The following is a 25,390-nucleotide window of genomic DNA, read 5'->3' on the forward strand; positions in this document are numbered from 1 at the left end:
TTACCCCAATGATTATCTGACAGAGGTTTAATGATGTTTGGAAGCTTTCCAGCAATAATGTAGGACTGCAGAAAGAGCAGGCAGACAGGTGCTGATCCAGAGAGGCAGCTCCTTATAATGCACACCACCTTCTGTCAAAACTAGAAAGCGGCTCCCTTTTGATGGCTTTTAAGGCATGCTAGCCAGATGATGAACAAAACGTTTAATTATTGCACAGGTGTTCTATGATTAAGATGTGCTCCAGAGGAGTTCCACAGCAAGCACAGAAAAAAAAAATTACTGGGAGTGGAAGAGAGGGAAGGCATTTTACTTTCACAAGCACATCTCACACCAGGGCTTCAAAATCAGGAAGACAAAGAACAAACATGTCAGATAGAGATTTGGATCATTTGTTTTGTTCTGCAAGCACACATCTGGCTCTGACCCACTCCCTCCTCCCCAGTGACATGCAATGTAATCCTTATGCTCTTGATAAGGTGATGAACAACGCTTAAACGTTATTTAAATTCTAGATTTCTGAAGGGGCCGTAGAAGATATGCATGTACATATTTATCACAGATACAATATGGACTTCAGTGTAGTAGAGCGTCTAGCGTCATAAAAATTCAAATGATTCATTTACTATTTTCTCAATTTATATACAATGCAAAATACAAATACCAGAATTTATTACAAATTCATCATTAATTTTTCTCTCAATTCTATTAAGTGGTTTTGCAACAAAGCAAATAAGCTTTTAAAAAAGTCTCAGTGTAAACCACAGCACAAAACTACTTATATATTTTCTTAAATAAAAGGAAACAAAATTAAAATCAACCTCTTATTAAATCAGCTATGCTTTGGCTTTTAAAGCACTATACATGTAATCAGTTTTTACTGGAAAGTTATCATTACTTATTAAGAATGGGGGGGGGGGGTAGAATTTGTGGACTGCATGTGATTTTTTTTAAGTTTTCTTTTACTGAATCAAAATAAAGCACATACAAAAGCAAAGAAATAAGTATTTGCTATAAAAATAAGAAAGCACTATATAACATTGGGTGTTTTGCACAAATTTCATGCAACAATCCCAAAATACATAAACATACCATCAGTATAGCTAATACAGTAGCCAACATTTTAAACACAGGTGCAAAGCCAACATTTGGATACATGAATGAATGAATGTTCAAAAACATTCAGCACCAACAGCATCCAGCAAAGTCTATGGGGAGCTGCAGCATGCTCCACACTTTTGAAAAATAAACCATTTATTTAGGTGTCTAAATACAGCTTTAAGATTGAGATTTTTTCAAAGCTATGCAGGGGATTGCCACATAACTTACATTTAAATTAATGCCACCTCTCTTCCCGCCCCAGCTTGAGGAGGATGTGGTTGTAGTACTCCAGGACTTCAGTGATCCCCAGCCTGCATGCTGGGGATTTAGGGCTGTTACAGGGGTTGATATAGCTTAAAGCAGTCGGCATAGAACCATCTTCAGAATTGGGGGCCTGCAAACAACTCTTTTGCTGCTTCCACCACAGCGATTACTAGAACAGCTGAGGACTGAGTCTGGTTCACAGAGAGGCCAAAGATTACTGACAGCAATTTAGGACCTTCTTCTTGCCATTGGCATCTTTTGTTGTTTGTTTTTTTAAAGGAAGAAGAAGAAAAAACTACTTCAGGTTCTATTTATCTCCCAGTTATGTTTTAGTATCTGGTAGATGTGAAAAATTCACAGGCTGGCTGGAAATGTAACAGATGGTTCCTTCTCCTCAACTGTTGTTCTATGAAATCACAGTTCATTGTGAAATTGTGGGATGACTGCATCAACAATGAGTGTGTGATACATAAGCTAAGGGCAATGGGAAGGTAGTCAGTCAGACATACTCCATCATGACAGTTAAATTAATCTGATAGGTGCTTGCTGTTGTTTCTTAAGGCAAGACTCTTTGGGGCCAGCTGATGGGCTCTCTCAGTGGAGGTCTTTCCCTTTGAAATTCACTCTCCTTCACAAGCACAAATCCTGCAATGTTCAGGGCACAATGCAAGACATTTGTTTTAGGTTCCGATTCTCTCTCTTCTCCGTCAGTTTACAAAATAAATGCACTTCAACTATATAATAAGGCCTAGCTGCTATGGTGAAAAGCACTTTGCAAACCAACAAATAAATACAAGTGTGTCTCAGAATTAACTGAATTACTAGTTGTCTTTGACAACACCAGCACATTTATGGGTTGCTAACTTTCTAAAGTCTACCATACATAAAACTGGTGAATACAGAGTTGAACATGTCTTTGAAAAAGTTTCACAACTCCTGAATTAACTTATTAATTTCCAAAGCGTGGCCCACCTCTTACCAACAGAGGTCACCTGCAGCCCACCTCTCCTCCTAATCAAGAACAACTGTGCAACATCCTTGTGGCCCCAGTACATACTACAGCATGCAGTACATACTACAGCAAAAGCTTATATGCAGCTAGGCTGACCCATTTCCAGCGGCTTCTATAATTGTTTATGCTTATTTTTGCAATGAAGAGGTTGGATGCTCGTAGAAGCAACTGGAAACAAGGAGCAGCTGCCACCAGCATACAATCAGCCAACTCTACTCAGACCACGAGTGGTCTATAGAGTACAGCTTAGGAACCACTGAGTTAATTCATACAGACTCAGGAAATTATAATACAAATGGACCCAGATGTCTTTTGGATAAACCACCTCCCTTTCCTAATCAACTTGTTCTTTCTCATGTACTTCAACACTATGTCTCTGTATTCTATTAAGGAACCATTGTAATTCAACTCTTGACAGTTACTGGTGAAAACCATCTCCTGAATACCAAAGAAGTGAAGTTGGTGATTGCTGTCTATGGCAGAATAGTGATTTCAGGGAAACTAAGAGATGGGATGTCCACTGGGGTAACAAGGAGGAGATGGGCAAGGAGAAGAAGAAACAGGAAGGAGAGCTACTGAATTCCTAGAGCTTGATTTTCAGAATTGCGGAGCACTCTCAACTCCAACTAAAGTCAACAGAAGTAGAGGGTGCCAGCAACTCTGAAAGTCAGGTACCTGGTCTACTGACACACGATCATCAAGTCACATAGCAAAGCTAAAGACCAGTCAGGCTAGCTAGTACAACCTTCATCCATTATATTTTCCCCTCATGTGACTTGTCTCAGCTTTTCTGAATACGTCCAGTGACATCTTTAGTCTACTTTAATGACTGACAACTCTAACAAATGACATTTTTTCTCGATGCCTAGTATGAATTCTCATTTTCCACTTCAGATCAGTACTCGTTTTGCCATACTCAGATGATGTGTATAAGCCTTTTTCATCACGGATGTTATTTCAATGGAAGTATTTATACAGTGACCTATGTGACAGTGTACTCCATAAGGCTTTATGGGGTGGGGGTGAGCATAAATTTATGTATGATATAACTGGAATAGGGTTTTGCTGCATATGCCATGTAACATATCTATGTAAAGGTTATGTTCATTCTAGTTGTATGTAGGCACCATTTGTGTGCTCAAAGTTATGAACATTGGCTGTATAATTGCTTGATTTCTAAGTAGCCTTAGTTAAAACATTTGGTCACTCCTTGGGAGAGGAATGTGCTCAGTCAGGAAGCATTTAATAGACAAAAGAGCTTGGAAGACTCCAATCCACATAAGAAGTCTACCTGAGGACATTCAAGGTAGCACGTGGGTAATGGCTGCTCCCTGCAAGTCCTGAGTCATGCATGGGCAGGTGACTTGCCCATGTGATTCCAGATCTCCATTTTGTGACTGTATTCTACACAGGGTGAGGAGGGGGGTCTCCACCCACAAGAGAGAGTCTATTTAAATCTCTGGGAGACCCCTCCATGGGGTCTTCAGCTGGCTAAAGAAGGAGCCTCTCCACCCCGCACCCAAGATACTTAAAGGAAACTGGAACAAAGGACAGTAACTACAGGGTGTGTGTGTGATTGCTGGACCCAGGCTAAAAGGAGATTAGCCTGTAAAAGGGAGCATTCTGGAACTGGTGAGGATCCTATCTGTATCTAGTTTGATTAGACATAGATTTGCGCATTTTATTTTATTTTGCTTGGTAAGTTACTTTGTTCTGTCTGTTACTTCCTGGAACCACTTAAATCCTACTTTCTGTATTCAATAAAATCACTTTTTACTTATTAGTTAACTCAGAGTATGTATTAATACCTGGGGGAGCGAACAGCTGTACATATCTCTCGATCAGTGTTATAGAGGGCGAACAATTTATGAGTTTACCCTGTAAAAGCTCTATACAGGGTAAAACAGATTTATTTGGGTTTAGACCCCATTGGGAGTTGGGCATCTGGGTGCTAAAGACGAGCATACTTCTGTGAGCTGTTTTCAGGTAAACCTGCAGCTTTGGGGCAGGTAATTCAGACTCTGGGCCTTTGTTGAAGTAGACAAGAGTGTCTGGCTCAGCAAGACAGGGTGCTAGAGTCCTGAGCTGGCAGGGAAAACAAGGATAGAAGTAGTCTTGGCACATCGGTTGGTGGCTGTGACGAAGTGGGACTGTTCGTACTGGGGGCTGGGAATGCTGGGTGCAGGCCTCTAAGTATCTAGCAAAGCAGAAGGCCGAATGCCTGACACTCTGTCTCCTAGCAACTGATGGCCGGGCCCCTCCCTGCAAAGGTGCTGGCTAAAGGTGTTGGAGACAAAGGGGTCAGGTGACCTCCTGGCCCGGGAAAGAAGCGGAGGAGAGAGGAGGGGCCGGAGGGGGTTGGGCAGACTGGAGTTGGCTGGGGAAAAGAGGGGAAGCAGGGAGAGAGGGCTCTGATCCCCGAGGGGGGCTGTGGGGCCCCAAGATGGACCTAACAGGGGGGATCCGGTTATCTGTGCCTGCAAGACCTGTGTTGGACTGTATTCCTGTCATCTAAATAAACCTTCTGCTTTACTGGCTGGCTGAGAGTCCTGGTGAATCGGCAGGGAGCCCGGGGGTGCAGGGCCTGACTCCCCCACACTCCGTGACAGTGGCTCCTACCTTTTTCATCACTGATGTTATTTCAATGGAAGTATTTATACAGTGACCTACATTTAACTCTTTTCCCAGATTGCTGATCAACTTTTATACTGTCTCATATTCAAAATTGTCCTCCAAGTACAGTGTCATTCTAATTGCCCTTTTTAAATCCAGTATAGCATTTCAGTATCCTTTAAATAATGCAAGGATTAGAACTGAATGCAATATTCTGTACTCTGCAAAGTGGCATTACTATCTTTGCAATTTTGCTTTTGATTCTTCTTTAAATATACTTGAGAAAGGCACTAGCTCCACTCCTTCCCCCCACCCCCCAATATAATAATAATGCATTACAGGTTTCTGTTCAGTTTCTCTCTTACCCTGTCTTTTTCTGATTCAAAACTTTCTAAATAGTTATCTCTCATTTTATACTGGTTACCATTTCTCCCCAAATGTATTACTTTGGATTTATTTATAGTGTATCACCTAGCTGACTGCAACGAAAAATCTCTAATCTTTTCTGACTGTTCCACAGTTTTGATGACTCCTTATGTATATTTCCTATCCTTTTGATTTGTATTGTCTGTAAATTTAACTTGAAACAGAGTCTATTTCCTCAAAATCATTAATAAAACAGCTAAACAATATAAGTCCAAACACTGATTTCTCTGGAACACCATGAAAAACATTCCCTATCTGGAGGTGGTACTATTATTATTCTATTCACAGTCAGGCAGGCAACTGTTAAATCCATGTTATTGTATTTTTACCTAGGCAGTTATTTTTCCTATCTCATAATGCATTTTTTTAAAATGTGGTACTATATTCAATGTCTTAATGAAATCCAAATACTGCATATTATGTCCACTGCATATTCTTGGCCACCAACATAAAATTACAGCAGAGAATACTATCACATTCACTTGGCAAGATCTGGTTTTCATTAGTTCTTGTTTATCAAATATATTTTTTTCCCCTCAAATGTAGGCAGATGCAGTCTCTTAACATACTATTTCATCATCTGTATTAAAGCAGAACCTACAGGCCTCAACTGAGATCAGGGCTTCACCGCATTTGGTACTGTTCATACAATAAGAGGAAGTCCTTGCCCAGAAGACCTTACAATTAGAGCTGTCGATTAATCGCATTTAACTCACACAATTAACTCAAAAAAAACCGCTGTGATTAAAAAAATCAATCGTGATTAATCACACTGTAAACAGTAGAATACCAACTGAAATGTATTCAATATTTTGGATGTTTTTCTACATTTTCAAAATATATTGATTTCTATTACAACACAGAATACAAAGTGTACAGTAATCACTATATTATTTTTATTACAAATATTTGCACTGTAAAAATGATAAAAATAGTATTTTTCAATTTACCTTATATGAGTACTGTAGTGCAATCTCTATGGTGAAAGTGTAACTTACAAATGTAGATTTTTTTTTGGTTACATACTACACTCAAAAAAACAAAACAATATAAATTAAAACTTTAGAGCCTACAAGTCCACTCAGTCCTACTTCTTGTTGAGACAATCATTAAGGTAAACAAACTTGTTTACATTTATGGGAGATACTGCTGCCTGCTTCTTATTTGCAATGTCACCTGAAAGTGAGAACGGGGGTTTGCATGGCACTTTTGTAGCCAGCATTGCAAGGTATTTGTTTACAAGTCACATATGCTAAACATTTGTATGCCCTTTTATGCTTTGGCCACCATTCCAGAGGACATGCTTCCATGCTGATGATGCTCGTTAAAAAAAGAATGTGTTAATTAAATTTGTGACTGAACTCCTTGAAGGAGAATAGTACGTCTCCTTCTCTGTTTTACCCACATTCTGCCATATATTTCATGTTATGGCAGCCTTGGATGATGACCCAACACATGTTTGTTTTAAGAACACTTTCACAGCAGATTTGAAAAACGCAAAGAAGGTACCAATGTGAGATTTCTAGAAATACCTACAGCACTCGACCCAAGGTTTAAGAATCTGAAGTGACTTCCAAAATTTGAGAGGGTCGAGGTATGGAGCATGCTTTCAGAAGTCTTTAAAGAGCACAAGGCTAACCTTCTCTATCATAACTTCAAATATGTTGCCCATGACAGAGATTAGCCATTAAACGAATTGGTTAGTAGTTTCCATTATCTTTTTATTTTCTTATACTCTTTTTAGAGATTAATTTTTCTGATAAGATTCAGTTGATTTTTCACAGCTGCATCCCACCAACTGTCCCCTTTGATTTTTTGCCTATGTACCTATTAATACGCAACAGAAATATAATTTGTGTGTCAAGGTTAATCTATTTACTTACCCAAAGTTAGTTACCATCTTCTTTAAAGATAACTGCAATTACTCCTTTATTACCACTACCCCAACCAACAAAACAAAAAACCACTCAATTTACATCCAACAAGAATCTAGATGTTTTTCCATCCTATCTTGGACCTTCTTTATTTCAGATGTACTAGCAAATTATACCAATTATATATTTATAAAATAATAATTGGAGATATACCTATCTCCTAGAATGGACCTTGAAAGGTTGTTGAGTCCAGCCCCATGCCTAGCAGGACCAAGTACTGATTTTTGCCCCAGATCCCTAAGTGGCCCCCCTCAAGGATTGAACTCACAACCCTGGGTTTAGCAGGCCAATGCTCAAACCACTGAACTATCCCTCCCCCCTAACGTTTGATCTTCTTAAACTACCCTATGGTCTGCTTTCTGACCAGATTTCTGCCACCAAAGACCAACACAGTCTTTGCATGTTTACTGACTTTGAACAATTTCAGCACTTTAGTGCTTGGACTTTGTGTGTGTTGCTTGCTGAACATGGCTAGCCACAAATTCCATTTTATTTTATTTAGAACTTAGTATTTATCTCAGCATCATTCTCCCAATCAAAAAGGGCTCAACTTAACTCCTTCCAGAGCTGTCAACTATAAAGAGCTGCTGAAGGGTCTCTCTCTCTGAGGTAATGCAAGGTAATCCTTATGAAGCAATCTACTACAGTAACTCCTCACTTAAAGTCGTCCTGGTTAACGTTGTTACGTTGCTGATCAATTAGGGAACATGCTCATTTAAAGTTGTACAATGCTCCCTTCTAATGTTGTTTGGCAGCCACCTGCTTTGTCCACTGCTTGCAGGAAGAGCAGCCCGTTGCAGCTAGTTGGTGGGGGCTTGGAACCAGGGTGGACTGGCAGCCCCCCTCATCAGCTACCCACTCCCCTAAGTTCCCTGTGCAGCGGCTGCAGCTGACCCTCCCCCCCCCGCCATGTGCTGCTCCTGCCCTCTGCCTTGAAGCTGCTCCCCGAGACTCCTGCTAATGTCAGGGTGTCCCCCTCCCCCCTGCACCCCGCTTACCCCATCTTCCATAGAGCTGGGGGGACACACGACAGGGCTCAGGATGGAGGGAGCTTGCTGGCAGCATCTGAGGTCTCAGCAAGCTGATATAATTAACAAGGCAGTGTATTTAAAGGGGAAATGCGCATCTTTCTCTCACACACACACGATGTGTGTCTCTGTCTCCGTCTGTGATGCTGTATCCCCCTCCCTCCATTCCTGCTGCCTTGTAGAGTATGAGAGTTAACCCTTGAGGGCTCAGCCAATTGTAAGGCATTCCCTGGGAAATATCCCACCCTCTGACTCCTCCACCTCAACCAAGTTTCACAATCATCATCACTGTGTAAAAATTCCCTGGAACCTAACCCTCTCGTTTACATTAATTCTTATGGGGAAACTGGATTCGCTTAACATCGTTTCTCTTAAAGTCACATTTTTCAGGAACATAACTTTCAGGAACATACAGGAGTTACTGTACCTTTAAGAGTAACAGACTGAACAGGAATAAAGCCTGGGTATCTTGCATGTGAGTATAGGGCATTAAACATTATGCTGCTGGGCAGACCAATGTTTATCAAACTGGGCTCTTGGCATCAATTAGAGTGGGGAGCCTTTTTCATTAAAATGCTTTTCAAAATGTAAGTAACTATTTTCCAAATGCACTCATTCTAAGAGATCTATTCTCTGTTTAGGGTAGGATGGTACTGACACTGATAATCCTTATTAATGCTAATAAGAGTGATATGTTTAACTCTCCAAAAACTGGTGGGAAAACAATGTTTTAAATTATTAATATTGTGACATGCCCAGAGTACAATCTAGACTGATGAATAGCTGAGTCACTTCAGCCCTTTAACGTGGTGTGCCCTTTACACTGCTTTGCTGCTGTAGTCACCACTCCTGGACTGCTCTCACACAGCGTCCCGCCCGCATGTACGTCACTCCCAGCTATATTGTAGGAGTGCTGCAGCCAGACACTCTTGAATTACACTGCAGTGTGACACCAGCACATTCCCTGTCCTTAACAGGTGATAGCCCATTTGACCTTGTTTACACCTGGCTAAGGTGTCAGCTTGCCCTCTGTCTCGGAGAAACTGTTTTGAACACTCCCCAGACTTGAAACAAGTCTTAGTAACACCATACAGCGGAATCTTATAACTTTACATACGCTGCTACACATTTTATCAGGACACTACCGACCAGCACATTCTGAGTTTTCAAAAGACACCTTACAAGGCATACTTTGTACAAAGATTATTACAATAGTGCACCAGGGGTGAATACAGGAGTACAGACTGTCAAATATTTCCTCAGGAAATAAGATTAAATACACTAGCTAGAAGTAGGCAAGTTCTTTGCAAGCACACACATCAACCTTGACTTGCATTACCCCTGCCTTTCATGTCCTGAGTCTCCATATGACTGTGACAATGAACCACAATCTAGACCTGCAATGTCCCTTAATATTCCAGTCTTTGGCTTCTACCGAACAAAGTCTGTCATTTATGATGAACAGTGCTGTGGTATTGTTTGCACAATGAGAACTAGGATGGGTAGAATAAAACTAAGTTTTCCAATGTGATGATTTAGCTCATTTCTATAGTATTATTTCCCCACTCTGCTTACCAACTTCCTTTATGAAAACAATGCTATCAAACCAAATAATTTCAGAGAATGCTTGAGGATCAAGTTTGGGGAGTATGGAAAAGAGACAGTTTGTATAGCACACTGCACTTGGACAACAGAATAGCCCTGGAATACCAGCATGAGTAGTGGCAGTATATTAATTATCAGCCTGTCAATCAGATCCTATTTCAGAAGTTAATGAAGCCGCTTTGCAAAAGGGCAACCTCCTGAGGAGAAGAGTGTAAATAATGTATATGAAATGAGGGAAGTGGGGATGTGGGAAGAGAATCAGCACATCCCTGCAAGGTCGAGTTGGAATGCATCACTAGATTGATGGCTGGTTCTGGCAGGGCTTTACTATTGAAAAGCCTGCAGCCCACTATGAGTCATATAATAAATTAGTGCCAACAGATGTTGCTACGGGCACGTGGCTGACAAAAGGGAAATACTGAGTGACCAGGTTCAGGAATGTGATGGGGATAGAGGAGAATGACAACATTTCTTACAACAAACTTGCTTTGAAGTAGTTATCAACAGTCTTTTCATGCTCCAACAGCCAGTAGCTCTTCTTGCTAAAACAGTACAAATCAATTGGGAGTTTTAAAAAGACACTGTCTCATATTTCAGAGTGCAGCAGAATGAGAAATAGTCATTTGTGATAGGCCGGATGTGTTTCCCTGCTTTTACATACCATACATCACTGGAGCAGACAGTCCCTAAGACACAGTAGTGCAGCAATCTATAAATTGTGGGGCCAGCAGACGGAGCATCTTTATTCCTTAAAAAGCATTGAGGTATTTTGGATAAAATGTAAAGAAAAAAGGATAGTTGGATTCTCTCTCTCATTAAAATCTGAGGACAAATTTAATCTTTATGTAATGAAGGACTGGGAATGTGGTTTAAACTAGGCATAATGTGGCCTGGTACCTTGGAAGCTTCCCCCTTGGACATGCCAGTACACCTCATTTCTGACATGCAGTAGCCTCTGTTTTTGGAGCCAGCTTTAGGATTTTGGGAGCCCACCACAATCTTAGATCACATCAAGAGCAATGCAATGGTTGTGTTCTTATTGCCTCAATGTCACTTCAATATACAGCAATGCTGAGTCATGATGCAATGTTCACAACAACATTTTGGGATGGATAGTAGCTTTACTCCATTTACTGTCCCTTTATCCTCTGCCATCTGGGATGTAGATACATGAGAGCGCAACTCCCCTCCTGGTCTTTAAGCCACCATTCATTAAACTACCCATTTAACACCAACATCTGTGAAATTATACATTGATCCTGCAAAACAAAAACACTGCTATGATTTCCCAGTAGCTCTTCCTCCTCATATGCCCGCAAGTCCCTTGATGTGTCTTGATTCCTACCTAAAACCTAATGCCATAGCGTCCTTCCACTCTTGGGGGTTTCATTGGCTAAAACCTGCATTGTCTGGTATGCCAGTCCTGGATTCTCTCAGATTACTGCCAATGCTCTCACTCTTGACTTGAGACCTCCCCCTGCTATTCCAGTCCTGGATGTTTTTATTTTTTTAAGCAAAAATTCATGATAAAAATGTCTGATGTGACAACTGGTTTAATTGATGGGAGTATTAACTAGTGACTACAACAAGAGCAACAAAGTAATTTTTTATTCTGACCTATGGAAAAATATGGGTGCAAGTCTCCAAGGGTAAGCACTGTTACCATAAACCACAACATATATGCCTATTAAGTATCTTTTCCACATGCATCCTTCCTTGTTCTAAAATCTCACTGGCCTTAAGAAGGCATGTATAACTACCACAATACTTCCAATTATTAGTTATCTAGATTTGTTTATTTTTAAAATAGATTTTTCCCCTGGAGATCAAGTACACAAACACACACACATTTTTTAAGTGAAGTTTCACCTTATTTTGTACATACAGTACCACAACCCAGCTAAGTCACAATGTCCAGTTAGCACTCACCTTCAGTATATTTCGGCCATCAAATGTCTCTCGTTCCTTGAAAGATGATTTGCCTGTAGTTGCATTATTTTGCTCTTCAACTGTGAAAAAGTCACGAGAGAGAGAACTTCAGATGGGATGATACTTTGCACTCTCTTCCCCGCCTAAAGTCTATGTATCCAGTTAATAAAATATTTAGTACACAAGTCTCACTTCATTTTTGCGTGTGCAAAATTTGCAATTTAATTTAAAAAGGAAACACCCCAAATCACAAATATTGTTGTGAGGATTTTATAAGGCTGATAGCACAATGTAATAGAATCAGCCAGGGAAAGCAGATTCCAATTTCTCTGGCCTGTCAGAAATTTAGCAATGACAAGCTCATGCATCTCCTGGGATACCACAAAGTACTTACTGAGTATATGATTGTAATGCAAAGTACATTCGTGACAGCATCTAGAAAATCTGGACTGGTCTCTGAGAAATGTCCCTGCACTTTTTTCCTAAATTTTATTTATTTTATATTATATATATATACATATATATACACACAAACACACACACATAATACACTCTCTTGCATACGCGCGCGCACACACACACACACAGATATATAAAAATAAAAACACAAACAAAAGAAATACATTAAACAAACATTAAGGTTGCAGTCATGTCCAGAAATGTTAGGAACTGCAACCTTGTGTGTATGCACAAGAATACAGTCTTTAAGTATGTGATCACATGCTATTTTTTCCATAAGACACCTCTTCCTTATTCAGTGAAGGATAGTTATTCAATATTTCTTTTTCATCAACATTTAATGTATGGTCCAAGACCTCACTTAACACAGACCATCCAAACCCTGCTGCATTCAATTCAAAGTTATTCATTTCCTCATAGACATTTCTATGGTGCTTCTACCAAAGTATCTGAGTGCGTCACAAACATTAATGAATTTATCATCAGAATACCTGTCTGAGAACAGGTGGTATTACTATCCTCATTTTACAGCTGGTGAACTCAGGCACTGGAAGATTAAGGCCAAAACAGTCAAAAAAAATTCCTTCTAATTTTCAATGCCTAATTGATACCCCTATGGTCTGATTTTACTACATAGCATCTTCCATATGCAAGCCATCTTGGAGTGCTTTATAAAGTAATGAGTTAGATAAGAAATAAGTTACAGCCTGCCAGTGCAAATACTATTTTGGCAGAAATAGCAGACATTAGGCACTCAGCAATAGCTCATATTCAGCCTTGGACAGCAGAATCTCATTTAACAAGAAAGGGAATACTGATGAAAACAATGGAACTATTTTCAAAAGTCATATGGAATCTTTAACTTCTCCCCCAGAGATGATTATATAGGGCCATGGTTTAGCTTCTCATCAAACGTCAAATAATAATGCAGCACACCTGCTATTACTGCACTTGAATGCAATGGCAGTGTACATGAGTGTACTAGTGTAGGTCTTGAACCTATTATCTTTTGGCCCAGAGCCAATGAATGCTATGAAGTGAACTGCAGCTATACCTAGACACACAATACCAGGGAACACAGGACTTCCTGTTCAGTGGTACTACTGTAGTTCAGATTTTCCAGAAGGGTTCTAAAGATACTCACCATTTGTGTCTTTCCTGAAGAGAGTGTTCATGATGGTAGCATGGAGTTTCACCCTATCCCACTCCTTCATCATCAGCCCAGAGGTCACAAACTGCTCCATGAGTCTATCAGCTATTAGCTGTAATCTGGGGGGGGGTGGGGGTGTGTGTGAGAAATAGGACTTTACAAAGCCAAGAGAAAAATACTTGTTTTGCCCACTTTTACTCTCTTGTCCAAAACAGGGTAGTGTATGTGTAAAATGAAGTCTCAATATGTGAAGAGGAAAAACTGAGTGAAACTCTATTGGAAAGATAACAGACTAATCAAAATCCTGCCAGGCAAGACTACCTCCTTGTTTTTGTTTTTACTCAATTGCTTTTGTATTTAGAGACAGGATAGGTTTTTTTTCGTTTCTTTTTTGGTAATGTCTGAGGGGACAGGGGAAAAGGAAAGCTCATGCAAATAAGGAAACAAATATAAAAGTTCTGGATGTTTGCAAAGGCTCCTGGATAATAAATTCTGTTACAAATATTTCATTAAACGAGGACATTGGCATACTAGGACATTTACACGATCTGATGTGGTAGATTATATTGGAATTTGAAGGATGTATTTTTCTAAATATCTGCAGGTTTTTCATACTGTTCTCCCTTCACAACATAAATAATTCCTCACCACACTACAGGCAGTGAGCATTCAATACAACCCAAAGTTCCTATCCATTAAACAAGATATAAGCATACTAAATGGTCACCATCCATGTCCATGAATACAATTCACTCAATAGTTCCCCATTTCACCACTAGATGCCACCACCTGGGGGTCTCAATTCCAATCAGGAAGACAGGCATAGAGCAGTATTAGGACCAACTCCAAATATCACTTGTTGAGCCCTCAGAATTTAACTATACAGACTACTTACTGGCTTTGTGCTGCCTCTTATACGCTTCCACTGGTCATATGATAATTTCAACACACTCAAACTGATTGTCATGGTTTTTAGTCACTTACTTTCTGGCTTTACATCAGTGATTTTTACAATTAGCAATGACAAAGATTAAATGAATATCATTACAGACAATACTAAAACAAATTAACAAGGAATAGCTCGAGTAAAACTGGTGCTTTATTATGTTATAAAGTTAATCAAGGAAATATAATAAATTAGAATGAATTATAATGGGAGTATTTGCCATGTGGGAAGCATCAGAGCATGATCTTTCTTAGCTGAGCCAGTATATATGCAGAAGGGCTCTCTAGTATCTAATACCACCTATGGTTATGCAAGCTAAGATAGGGAAATCAAATCTGCTTTATAGCATAAGCTGATCAAGAAAATGCAGAGATCAGGCAGGAACTCCACCCTTGACATTGCTAGGTGCCTGATGTGGAATGGGAGGAAATAGGAAGGTAAACTTTCCTCTATGGTTCACTTACTGGCTATTGCAAGAAGCAAGATACCAAACTTGAACCAAGGGTCTGATTTGGCATAGCAAACCATGTGGATACCCTTATCCTCGTTAAATCCCTCTTCCAGCACTAGCCTTGTAACTGAGAAGCAATACTCTGTACTACCACATATTTCTCAGGGCAGAAAGTACCACCACTTGAATCAGCATTATCAGCTCTTAGTGGAGAAGAGGCACTTGGCATTATTCAACACAGTCTCTCTAATCAGAGCAAAATTGAGGGATTTGGATAGTTCCATTTACTACTATTTAGAGGTCACCAACTGGCCAAAAAATATCCTTTGACATTTCTGGATGAAAATGGAAGTGTGGGCAATTTTCAGGGATCTTTCATGAAAATAAATGTCTTCCTTTCCTTTTCTATCTTCAGAACAGACTTCAAATCTGAAGAGGGAGGGTTGTGTGTGAAAGCCAAGTGCCACTGTATCAGGCCAGCTCGTTCCTTTCCCTCAGGGCTAGCTGCCTGGCTTCCTCCATAACACTAATTTCTGCTGATAAGTCATGTTTCCTATGTCCTCTCCTCCCAGTGCTGTATTGCACATTGTGGCAGCTGTAAGAGGTGCTGCCATGACTGCAACATCCACTTTCACTGCAGCCTTAGTGTCTGTCCCCTTCTCCCGAAAACTAATACAACCCTGCCATTCTCTGGGCTTCCCCACATTTTGGTCAAATTTCCCAGCAACCAACTGTGGCTTTATTTCCTCCCTCAGCTCAATCACACTGGGAGTTCCTGTGACTATCACAGCCCCACTTCATTCCCTCACCTCAAGCACCCAGGGCTGACAAACTTCTGTGAACATACCGACTGTTCCCACCCACCCACTCCTGCTTTTTGACTCTCCCCTAGGCATGGTTCCTACAGCCCCTAAAGAGTGAGCCACCCTGTTACAGCCTCCCTGTAATTCTCAATTTCCTAGCTCTGAGCTTTACTCTCACCCTATACTCAGGGCCGGATAACCTTTTGTGGGCCTGTCGCCAAACATATTTGTGGGCCTCCATTGAGGCAATGGAGCATGGTGCAGGGAGGTCAGTCCCCTGACCAAGGGGTTAGTCAGGGGCATGGCATGACGGGGGTGGCCCCGCTCCACCCAGACCAGTGAGAGGGCACTATTTACAAACTGGTAGTTGCCAGACGCAGTGGCCCTGTGATGCCAGCATGCCCCTTCCCCTTGGGGGGCGGCCCCATGCCACAGAGCCCCCTGCCCAACACCCCTTGACTCCCTATGACCAGCGCCCCTCCAGAAATGCACAGTGCCCTGCATAACACCACCCCTGCCCAGCACTCCCTTGCCCACATTCCCACCACAACTACCCAGCACCCCCCACAGACATCTTCCCTGCCCCATCACAGCCCAGAACCCCCGCCCAGACTCCCCAGAGACCCACACCCCCATGCCCTGCCTCACGGCTGCACGCACTGGCCTTGCTGGGAGGTGACTGTGTCTGCTGGGCTGAGCCGGTAGCACAGCCAAGACTGGTCCCAGGGCCAGGAATGTGTCTGTCCCTTCAGGAGTGGTGCAATCAGCCAGGCCAAGGCCTGCCCCAGCTGGGCTCCCTCAAGATGCACTTACCTGGTGGGGCCCAGCCAAGCCCCCCACACTGAGACTGGCCAGGCTTCTGCACCAGTCCCAGGTGGCTCAGCTCTGGGGAGACAGGCAGGGCCCCACAGGCCTGGAGCCAGAGGTGCACTGGGGTCCTGCTAGGGGGCAGAGAGGAGCGGGAGGGTGGGGCCAGGGGGTGTAGAGGAGTCCTTGGCCAGCCAGCAGACAGGCTGAGAGGAACAAGTGATGGGCAGGGGGAAGAGTGGGGTCTCAGGGCACAGTGCCAGTGGAGTAGGCCGTGGCCCCTTCTGAGCATAGGCCTGGCTCCACAGAGCCACTGGCACCATTGTAAACCTGGCACTGCCTATACTCCATCCCAGCTCCTACCTCAATCCGGCTTTCTTAGACATTTTAGCAGGCCCTCTTCATCTCCTTGGGGAAGGGAGTTTACAAGAATAGATCCTCTTCTCTGTCCCAAGATCCTTCTCAGCACCAACTTCCTTCCTCCTCTCCCTAACTGCTAATTGTGCTTCCTTTCCAGCTCCCCTCTTTGGCTCTCCATTGTACTGCAGTGAGGAGGAAAGCCGCTTACAAAAGAAAGGATGACAAAAGGTGATGCCTCAAGGAAATGGAAAGCTAAAGCAACTTGTCTCCCGACCCCTCTCACGAACACGGAAAGCACAGGAACTCATGCATCTCCTACCCCCTTTCAACAGGGCTCTAAGGAAAAGGATGGTACAACATGCACTTTTCAAAAATAAGGGGAAAGGCTGTCCCCAACATTACCTTACCTGCCATTACATCAGGTATTTTCTACTAATGTGATCAGCAAATGATGGTTAAAAAATACTAAAATTCAAACTGACATTGTTAGGATTCAGCATTTAACACTTATAAGTATAAGGACAGTTCATACTCCGCTAAGAGGTAAAGTTCCAGGTTGCCTACAGACACAGAAAAACAATCAATCTGATTCCAGGTCACACTTGGCATGTTTTCTTCACAACCATAAGAACTGAAAACATACTTGTGTTTTAGGAATATTTTAATTTTGCAGAGTCTGTCAGTGTGATCAGATCAATACACTTCATTGGGACTTGCCTGCAGGCGGAAAGCTGGGTATTTGGGAACGAGTCATCTTGCGCACTGTACCATCCCATGAGCATCATCTCCTCTCTGCTTATCATCGTTTCCCTTACCCAGCACAGGGGAGCATGAGCTCAGCCTTGCTTGACTCCATTATTCAACTATTAAAACTGCTAAAAACAAATGACATCTGTCTGCAACACTACCAACAATCAATTTAAAGACCAAACATCACAGCTTTAACGTCACTGGGCTAGAAAGCAATACCACCTCATCTTCTGGATTGCTAGTGTGACGCTCTCCAGCACTGCCCATCAGCTCAGAGAACAATAAGTTTGCTTTCATTACATTATTTCTGCCCCCTCAGGTACTGTCTGCATACCCCTGTGGAATGAAAGAGGGAGAGCACAGGGAACTCACTTGTCTGATCCATCCTTCATGTGAACTTTCGCATAAAGAACATCGATCATGGCAGGGTCATCATTCATGTATTCTATCCCTGCCACCTCCAGAGTCAGGGATTTGCCTCCAACAGTTTTGCTAAAAAAACAAAAAGTTCCAATATATTTAAAAAAAAAACAAAAAAACATCCATTTTGAATACAAAAGTAGGTGAATGAATGTTTTACTGTTTAAGCTACATTTACCCTCATTCAAGTTTACTAGCAGCTCCCACAACTACTACAGAAGTCAAGCAGCAATGCTTGTAAAAATGTTAGCCAGAGTCAAATCACTAATATAATTACAGGCCAAATCACTAATACAGTTTCCCTCTTTGTTATGCTGAGAGGAACGCAGCAGTTCCAAGAACATAACATCCAACTTCCATTCCAGAACCTAGCCAGTGCTGGTGAGCAGCCAGTTTCTTTCACAGCTGTGCCTGCTGTATCCAGAATGAAAGCCTTGCCCTCTGACTCTGCAGGCCCCATGCATGGACTTCCCTTCTCATGACGACAATTCAGCATGGCTCAGTTGCTAAGTGCTCACTTCTGGGACAGAAAGTAATGGACTAAAGCATCAATAGGTCTTTGATTTATATCCCATTATATTCAATCCAGTAATAAAATGGTAGGTGCTTCGTTACTAAGCCTGCTGTCATTTCAAGGATGCCTTGAACTGTGGTCTCTTCCGAATTTATATTGAAGTATTTTGGAGAGAGTAGGTGCTAACAGGGCCCTGACCAACATTCTCTCTTATAACAAGCCAGGTTCTAGAGCAGGGGTGGGCAAACTTTTTGGGGCGAGGGCCACATCTGGGTGAGGAAATTGTATGCAGGGCCGGGGCAGGGCGGGTGGAGTGCGGGATGTGGAGGAAGGGGCTCAGGACAAGGGATTGGGGCAGAGAAGGGGTGCAGAGTGTAAGAGGGGGCTCAGGGAAGGGGGTTGGGGTACAGGAGGGGTACGGAGTGCAGGATGGGGCTCAGGGCAGGGAGTTGGGGTGCACGGGGTGCAGGGTGCAGCAGGGAGCTCAGGGCAGGTGGTTGGAATGCACAGGAGTGCAGAAAGGGGCTCAGGGCAGGGAGTTGGGTGCAGGAGGGGTGCAAGGTACAGGCAGAGGGCTTAGGGCAGGAAGTTGGGGGGCGGGAGGCAGGAGGGGTTTGAGCTCCAGCCCGGTGCCGCTTACCTAAAGTGGCTCCGGGGTGGCAGTGGCGCACACCAGGGCCAGGGCAGGCTCCCTGCATGCCTGCCCTGTCCCCACGCCACTCCAGGAAGTGCTGCGGCCCCTGGGTGGGGGGTGGGGGGCAGAGGGCTCTGCGTGCGCACATGGAGCCCTTTGCCTCCCGGCCCGGGGGCTGCTTCTGAGAGCAGCACCAGGCCCGCAGCACCACCAGGGGTAATCCCGCGGGCCGGATCCAAAGCCCTGAAGGGCCGGATCCGGCCCGCGGGCCATAGTTTGCCCATCCCTGTTCTAGAGCAGGGGTCCCCAACCCCCAGTCCGCGGCTCGGTACCGGTCCGCGGCCTCTTAGAAACCGGGCCGCGAACCGACCCAGTGGAGCTTCCGCAGGCATGCCTGCGGGAGGTCCAGCTGAGCCGCGGGACGAGCGCTCCCTCCGCAGTCGTGCCTGCGGGAGGTCCGCTGCTCCCGGGGCTCAGCTGGAGCTTCCGCAGGCACGCCTGTGGAAGCTCCACTGGAGCCGGTGGACCTCCCGCAGGCGTGCCTGCGGAAGCTCCAGCTGAGCCCCGAGAGCAGCGGACCTCCCGCAGGCACGACTGCGGAGGGAGCGCTCGTCCCGCGGCTCAGCTGGACCTCCCACAGGCACGCCTGCGGAGGGTCCGGCAAACGAAACCGGTCCCTGGACCTAAAAAGGTTGGGGACCCCTGTTCTAGAGTGTCCCTGGCTATGTGTAGATTATTGCTGAGTGCCGAATGGTGGCTCCATTTGCTTGCATGCTAACAGACATACTCAGAGGAAAAGTTTACAAAGCATTGAGAACCCTCAGAAGACGTGAAAATGCCATTGGAGAGCTGAAATGGAGACCTATATTGTACACTGGATAGCTGATGTTATCATTAAAAGAGATCAACAGACTAACTCATACTCTGTCATCAACGCACAAACAGAACTCTAAGTTGGGGAAGTTTTGCATATGGACTGATGCTATTATATAATCCCCATAAGATTCATAAAAATGCCTGTTTAAGAATAATCATCATTGTCATAGGTCTTCTCCCCCACTTGGAGCTTTTGGGTTCCAAGATGGGGACCTGCATGGGCTCCTCTAAACTAATCTTAGTCTAGATCCTGTTCTGCTGCCACCAGTTAAGTTTAAAGTGGGTAACACACTGCCTGTCCCCCAAACTTCCCCTGGGGAACCCAGATTCAAACCCCTTGAATCTCACCAGAGAGAGAGAGAAACAGCCCGTTCCCCTCCCCCCCTTCCCTCTCTCCAGCCTGCTCCGGAGAGATACACACACCGAGTCAAATCCTTGACTCAACACAAAGAGGGACTCCTCTCCCCCTCCCCTTCCCTTGAAAATGCAAACAAGAGAAGAATCAATCAAGTCCTAAAAAGAAAAGAGTTTATTAAAAGAACAAAAAGAAAGTACACTCTCTCTGTAATACCAGGATGGAACAATACACAGGGTCTAACTTACAACCTGGAGAGATTTCCCCCTCCCCCTTTCTTTCTCAGTAAAAGCAAAGTAACAGCAACAGAAATAAAGATCTTCCTTCAGCAAAACACACAATTGCAAATGTAGAAATAAACTTATAATACTAGTACGCCTTTCTAATACTCACTAGACTGAATAGATGAAAAATACTGCAGAAACCTGGGAGGACTTGATTAAGATGTCTGGACTCCCTTAGCTCCCAAGAGAGACTCAACACAAAACAAAAAACACAGGAAAAAAAAATTCCCTCCACAGAGATTTGAAATTATCTTGTCCCTGATTGGTCCTCTGGTCAGGTGTTCATCAGGTACTGCTTGTTAACCCTTTACAGGTAAAAGAGACCTTAACCCTTAACTAACTGTTTATGACAATCATCAATTCCCTCAAAATATTAAGGTCCCACTTTGAAATTGTGTGTCAGAAACAGCTATAAATATTTTCTGAATAAAAAAAAGAAAGGACCTTGCTTGGAATAAACCTATAAAATTCTTCTCTTCAGTGACTGAATTTGGGACTTTTTGGGGATTGAAAGTATATTAGATATTTAAACAAAAATGGTATCCTTTTATTTACACTGCCCATGTGTTGAGAGTTCATATAGTGGAGACAACCTAAAATAGAGAAAACATATAAAGGGAGTGACCCTCTTCACTATTATATAAAGGATTAATATATATTCAAGTCTACTAAAAAATTCTTTTATCCAAATAGGGAAATTCCCCTTTCAGAGAACATGTTTTTAGCCACTTCAAACCATCTGGCTTTACATTTCACCCCAAAATAGCTATTAATCCATATTCTAATTATTTGAGTTTTCTTAAAGGGTTCTATACAAAGGACTAACGTCTCAGCTCTTTTCACATAAGCCCTTGCTATAGTTTAAAAACCCTGAACCCTAAAGGGAACTTAAGCCATGTGTAGACCTTGTGGCTGGTCCTCTCTACAGGGTGACCGTCACATAGAACTTTAAGAAACAATTGTGCTTATCTTTAAAGGTATGTTTAGAGGGAGAGTTTTTTGTATTTTAAAACAATTTTTACTGTGTGAAAAGCAGCAACTGATATCTTACCATGTCAAGAACTACTGGACAGTGGTCTCCAACCTTTTTATGCCCAAGATCACTTTTTGAATTTAAGGGCAACCCAGGATCTATCTTGCCTCTTCCTCATGACCCTGCCCCTACCCCAAAGCCGAGCCCACTCCATTCCCCCCCCGCCCCCATCTCTTGTTCTCACCCACCCTCACTTACTTTCACTGGGTTGGAGTTCGGGAGTGGGTGCGAGCTCTGGGCTGGGGCCAAGGGGTTCGCCGTGTGGGAGGAGGCTCTGGGCTGAGCTTGGGGCACGGGGTTGGAGTGCAGTTGGGGGTGAGGGGTGCAAGCTCTGGGAGGGTTGGGGTGCAGGCTTACAGAGGGGTCAGGGCTGGGGCAGGGGGTTGGGATGAAGGAGGGGGCTTGGGGTGCTGGCTCTGGGAGGGGGCTCAGAGCTAGGGCCTGGGGTGTGGCCTCCTGAGGGAGGCCCTTACAGCCTGCAGTTCCTGGTCGGCGGTGCAGCAAGGCTAAGGCAGGCTCCCTGCCTGCCACGCCCCATGCTGTTCCCGGAAGGGGCCAACGCGCCTCTGTGGCCCCTGGGAAGGAGGGCGGGGGGCATGTGGCTCTGTTCACTGCCCCTCTCTGCAGGCACTTCCCCCAAAGCTCCCATTGGCCACAGTTCCCCGTTCCCGACCAATGGGAGCTGTGGCGGTGGTGCTTGCAGGCAGGAGCAGCACGGGGTCCCTACCCTCTCTCCCCCCCCCCAGGGTCATGGGGGCCACGGCAGGCAGGGAGCCTGCCTTAGTGGCAGCCCTGCTACACCAGTGGAGAGCACGATCGACTGGGAGATTCCCCAGGATCGACCAGTCAACCACTGTACTACAAAAACATTTCAATCTGCACTTGACTTATTCATCACATGCTTAAACCATACACTAAGTAATTTTTCAACATTTATGACCTATACAAAGAAAAACCAAAAACACAGAGGAACTGGATTTTTACAGATTTTACAATAAAAATAATTAAACTTACTTGTTTCACAGAGGCTGTTCTTTTCCCTGTGAAGAGCATAACTGTGAAGGATTTTCACTGGGAAAAGCACTTGACATTGAGTGTAGTTTTTAAGTACTTTCAACATGCATTTAAAAATATTGAAAGTAAATATCATTTTGTTTGAAACAGTCTTTAGTTACTTCACAGGCAGACAGTCTATAATTTGTACTCCCCAAGCACTTATGTTCCTATGAAGTGTATCCCCTTTCCTTATGGGTACATATGTGCATGCCCTCATCCCCTTCACAAACCAGAGAAGTGGTGGGAGAGGTGGAGTATGATTTCTCTGTTGGTAAGCTCCATTCTCTCCATTGGAAAGTCTCCTAGAACGTAAAGAGAGTGTCTCAAGCAGGGAGAACTAATATAAAGAAGCTAACAAGATGCATGTATGACTTTGTACTAATCTTGTTAGCTTATCTTCAGTGCACCTGCTAGTGAAACCCCCTTTGTGATCTTCTTCAGAACTAGAATAAAGAGAGAGTGAAACATTCCGGTAAGTAAGCCTCTCTGGCAGCACACCACATCCCATTCCAAAAGTTAGGGAAGGAGGAGCAGGAGTGTATGCACATACAGGTAATGGGAAAACACTTTTTAAGAGTACTCATTCTAAAAAGATGTACGAGAGTGTTGTTTATCTTCATGTAGTGTACAAATCCATCATCTGCATATAGATGTAAATAAATAGAAGTGAATTAAAAACAAAACTAGCAACATATATTTAATTTTGGGTTATGGGACATAATTTAAGGAATTAAAATACTCAAATGACAGTGTTTTTTCCCATGACAATCTATGAGAAAGATTCTATCAGAGTTTATTTGTTTACAAGGAAGATGGCAGCCTTCATAATATAAAGGCAGACCTGTCATAAACAGATAGTTAAGGGTTAAGGTCTGTTTTACCTGTAAAGGGTTAACATGTAGTACCTGGTGACCACCTGACCAGAGGACCAATCAGAGATAAGATTTTTTCAAATCTCTGTGGAGGGAAGCCTTTGTCTGTGTGAGAACTGTTTTTGGATCTAACAGAAGACAGTCATGTCTCCAAGTTCTCCTGGAGTAGTTTCTACTAATTAATAGTGAGTATTAATTAGAAAGGCGAATTAGTCTTATGATTTGATTTCTATATTTGCAATTGTGTGTTTGCTAAAGGAAAGGCTTTATTCCTGTTTGCTGATATTGCTTTTACTGAGAAAAGGGGGAGAGGGGATTCTCTCCAGAGATTGATAAGGTTATACCCTATGAGTGTCCAGCTTGGGCTCATAGAGATTCTGTATTTTCTTTTGTTCTCTTAATAAATTCTTTTCTTTTCTTTGGACTTGGTTAATTCCTTCCCTTGGGGAAATTCAGGGGAAGGGGAGGGGGAAGTGGGCTGCTTCCCTGTGTGTGTGAGATTCAAGGAGTTGAATCAGGGGGGAGGGGGAAGGTTCCTCCTCTGTGAATTGATCTGTGTTCCCAAGGGGGGAAACAGGGGTGTCCCGGCCCACGGAATTGACCGGGTGGTGGCAGCCGAAGGGAAGACCTACCCTAGGATTTTGGGGTGGGGGAAGACATGCGGGTCCTCACTTTGAAACCGCCCAGTTTCAAGTGAGGGTAGACTCTGACATGGTGGCAGCGGAGTTTCGAACCCATTGTTACAAGGAGTTTTTTTCAGCTAGGCTACGCTGAAGGGAGCTATTCTCTTCTTCTATAGCAGGAAAGCAACCTGACAGAAGAGGGAGTTTACAGTTTCAGCCAGGTTGGCTGGAGGAAATTAAGTTCCAGCAGGCTTTGTTGGGAAACACATTTTCTTTCTTGAAGCAGTTTTCAGGGTTAGCAGTTTTTTTTTTTCTCTGCTGGCTATGCTGAGGAAAAACTCTTCCCTAGAGGTGTGTCCTTCCTTTGTGATATCAGGTATCACTCAGGATTCCTAAGGTGGGGGGAAGTGCTCGACAAAGTACATTCCCATCCAACAGGGAAAACAGGTTTGGGGGGGGGGAGACAGAAACCCTCCAGCCAGATTTTTTTCCCTGTGTCTTTTGAAATCCTCTGGAGCCAGGGAATACAAATCTCTGAGAGGATTTACTACACTTTTCTGCAGGTACTAAGTAGCACCAGCCGGTCAGCTGGGCTTATTAGGAAGATTGTTTTTTTTGGAAACAGATTTTCAGCTGGGTTTAGCTGAGGCATAAGGTTTTCTAACAGGCTGTGTTAGAAAAGGATTTTTTTCCTTCTTCTTTTCTTTTTTCTCCTTTTTTTCTTTCTGTCTGCTTAAAAACAGCTAGGAAAGAGGTGCAAGTTTTTCTAGGAGGCTTGTTAGAAAGGACCCCCACTGTGAGGTACTTAGCAAGTGCTAGAAACAGGACAAACCAGTTTTTTTTTGTTTTCTCAGTATATCAGCAAACAGCAACTACACATTTGCAAATGAAAAGGTTTTGTTTTTTTTCTATTCAGTCTCTCGGGAATAGAAAGGGTTAGGAATTGGGGAAACCAATTCCCTGACTGCAAAGGGGTGTGACCAGCACCAAAAAGCAACACCAGCAAGCCACACATAAAATTCACTGACTGCAGAGGGGTGTGGCCAGCACCAGAAGGCACTGTTCCCCATCCCAAGAAATTTCCCACC

General features: G+C 43.3%; 1 protein-coding gene across 4 annotated transcripts in view; it reads right to left on the reverse strand.

Moving 5' to 3' along the window:
- Positions 1–25,390, reverse strand: part of ASCC1 (activating signal cointegrator 1 complex subunit 1) — a 61,830-nt gene that overhangs the window by 14,553 nt on the left and 21,887 nt on the right. For all 4 annotated transcript variants that reach the window (XM_045023988.1, XM_045023990.1, XM_045023987.1 and 1 more), the window contains exons 7-9: positions 18,008–18,127; positions 13,513–13,637; positions 11,910–11,989 (exon numbers count right to left, since the gene is read on the reverse strand). In XM_045023988.1, the coding sequence (XP_044879923.1) occupies positions 11,910–11,989; positions 13,513–13,637; positions 18,008–18,127 (325 nt within the window). The remainder of the gene's footprint in view (positions 1–11,909; positions 11,990–13,512; positions 13,638–18,007; positions 18,128–25,390) is intronic.

Source organism: Mauremys mutica, chromosome 7, assembly GCF_020497125.1.
Source record: "Mauremys mutica isolate MM-2020 ecotype Southern chromosome 7, ASM2049712v1, whole genome shotgun sequence".
Classification (NCBI taxonomy): Eukaryota; Metazoa; Chordata; order Testudines; family Geoemydidae; genus Mauremys; species Mauremys mutica.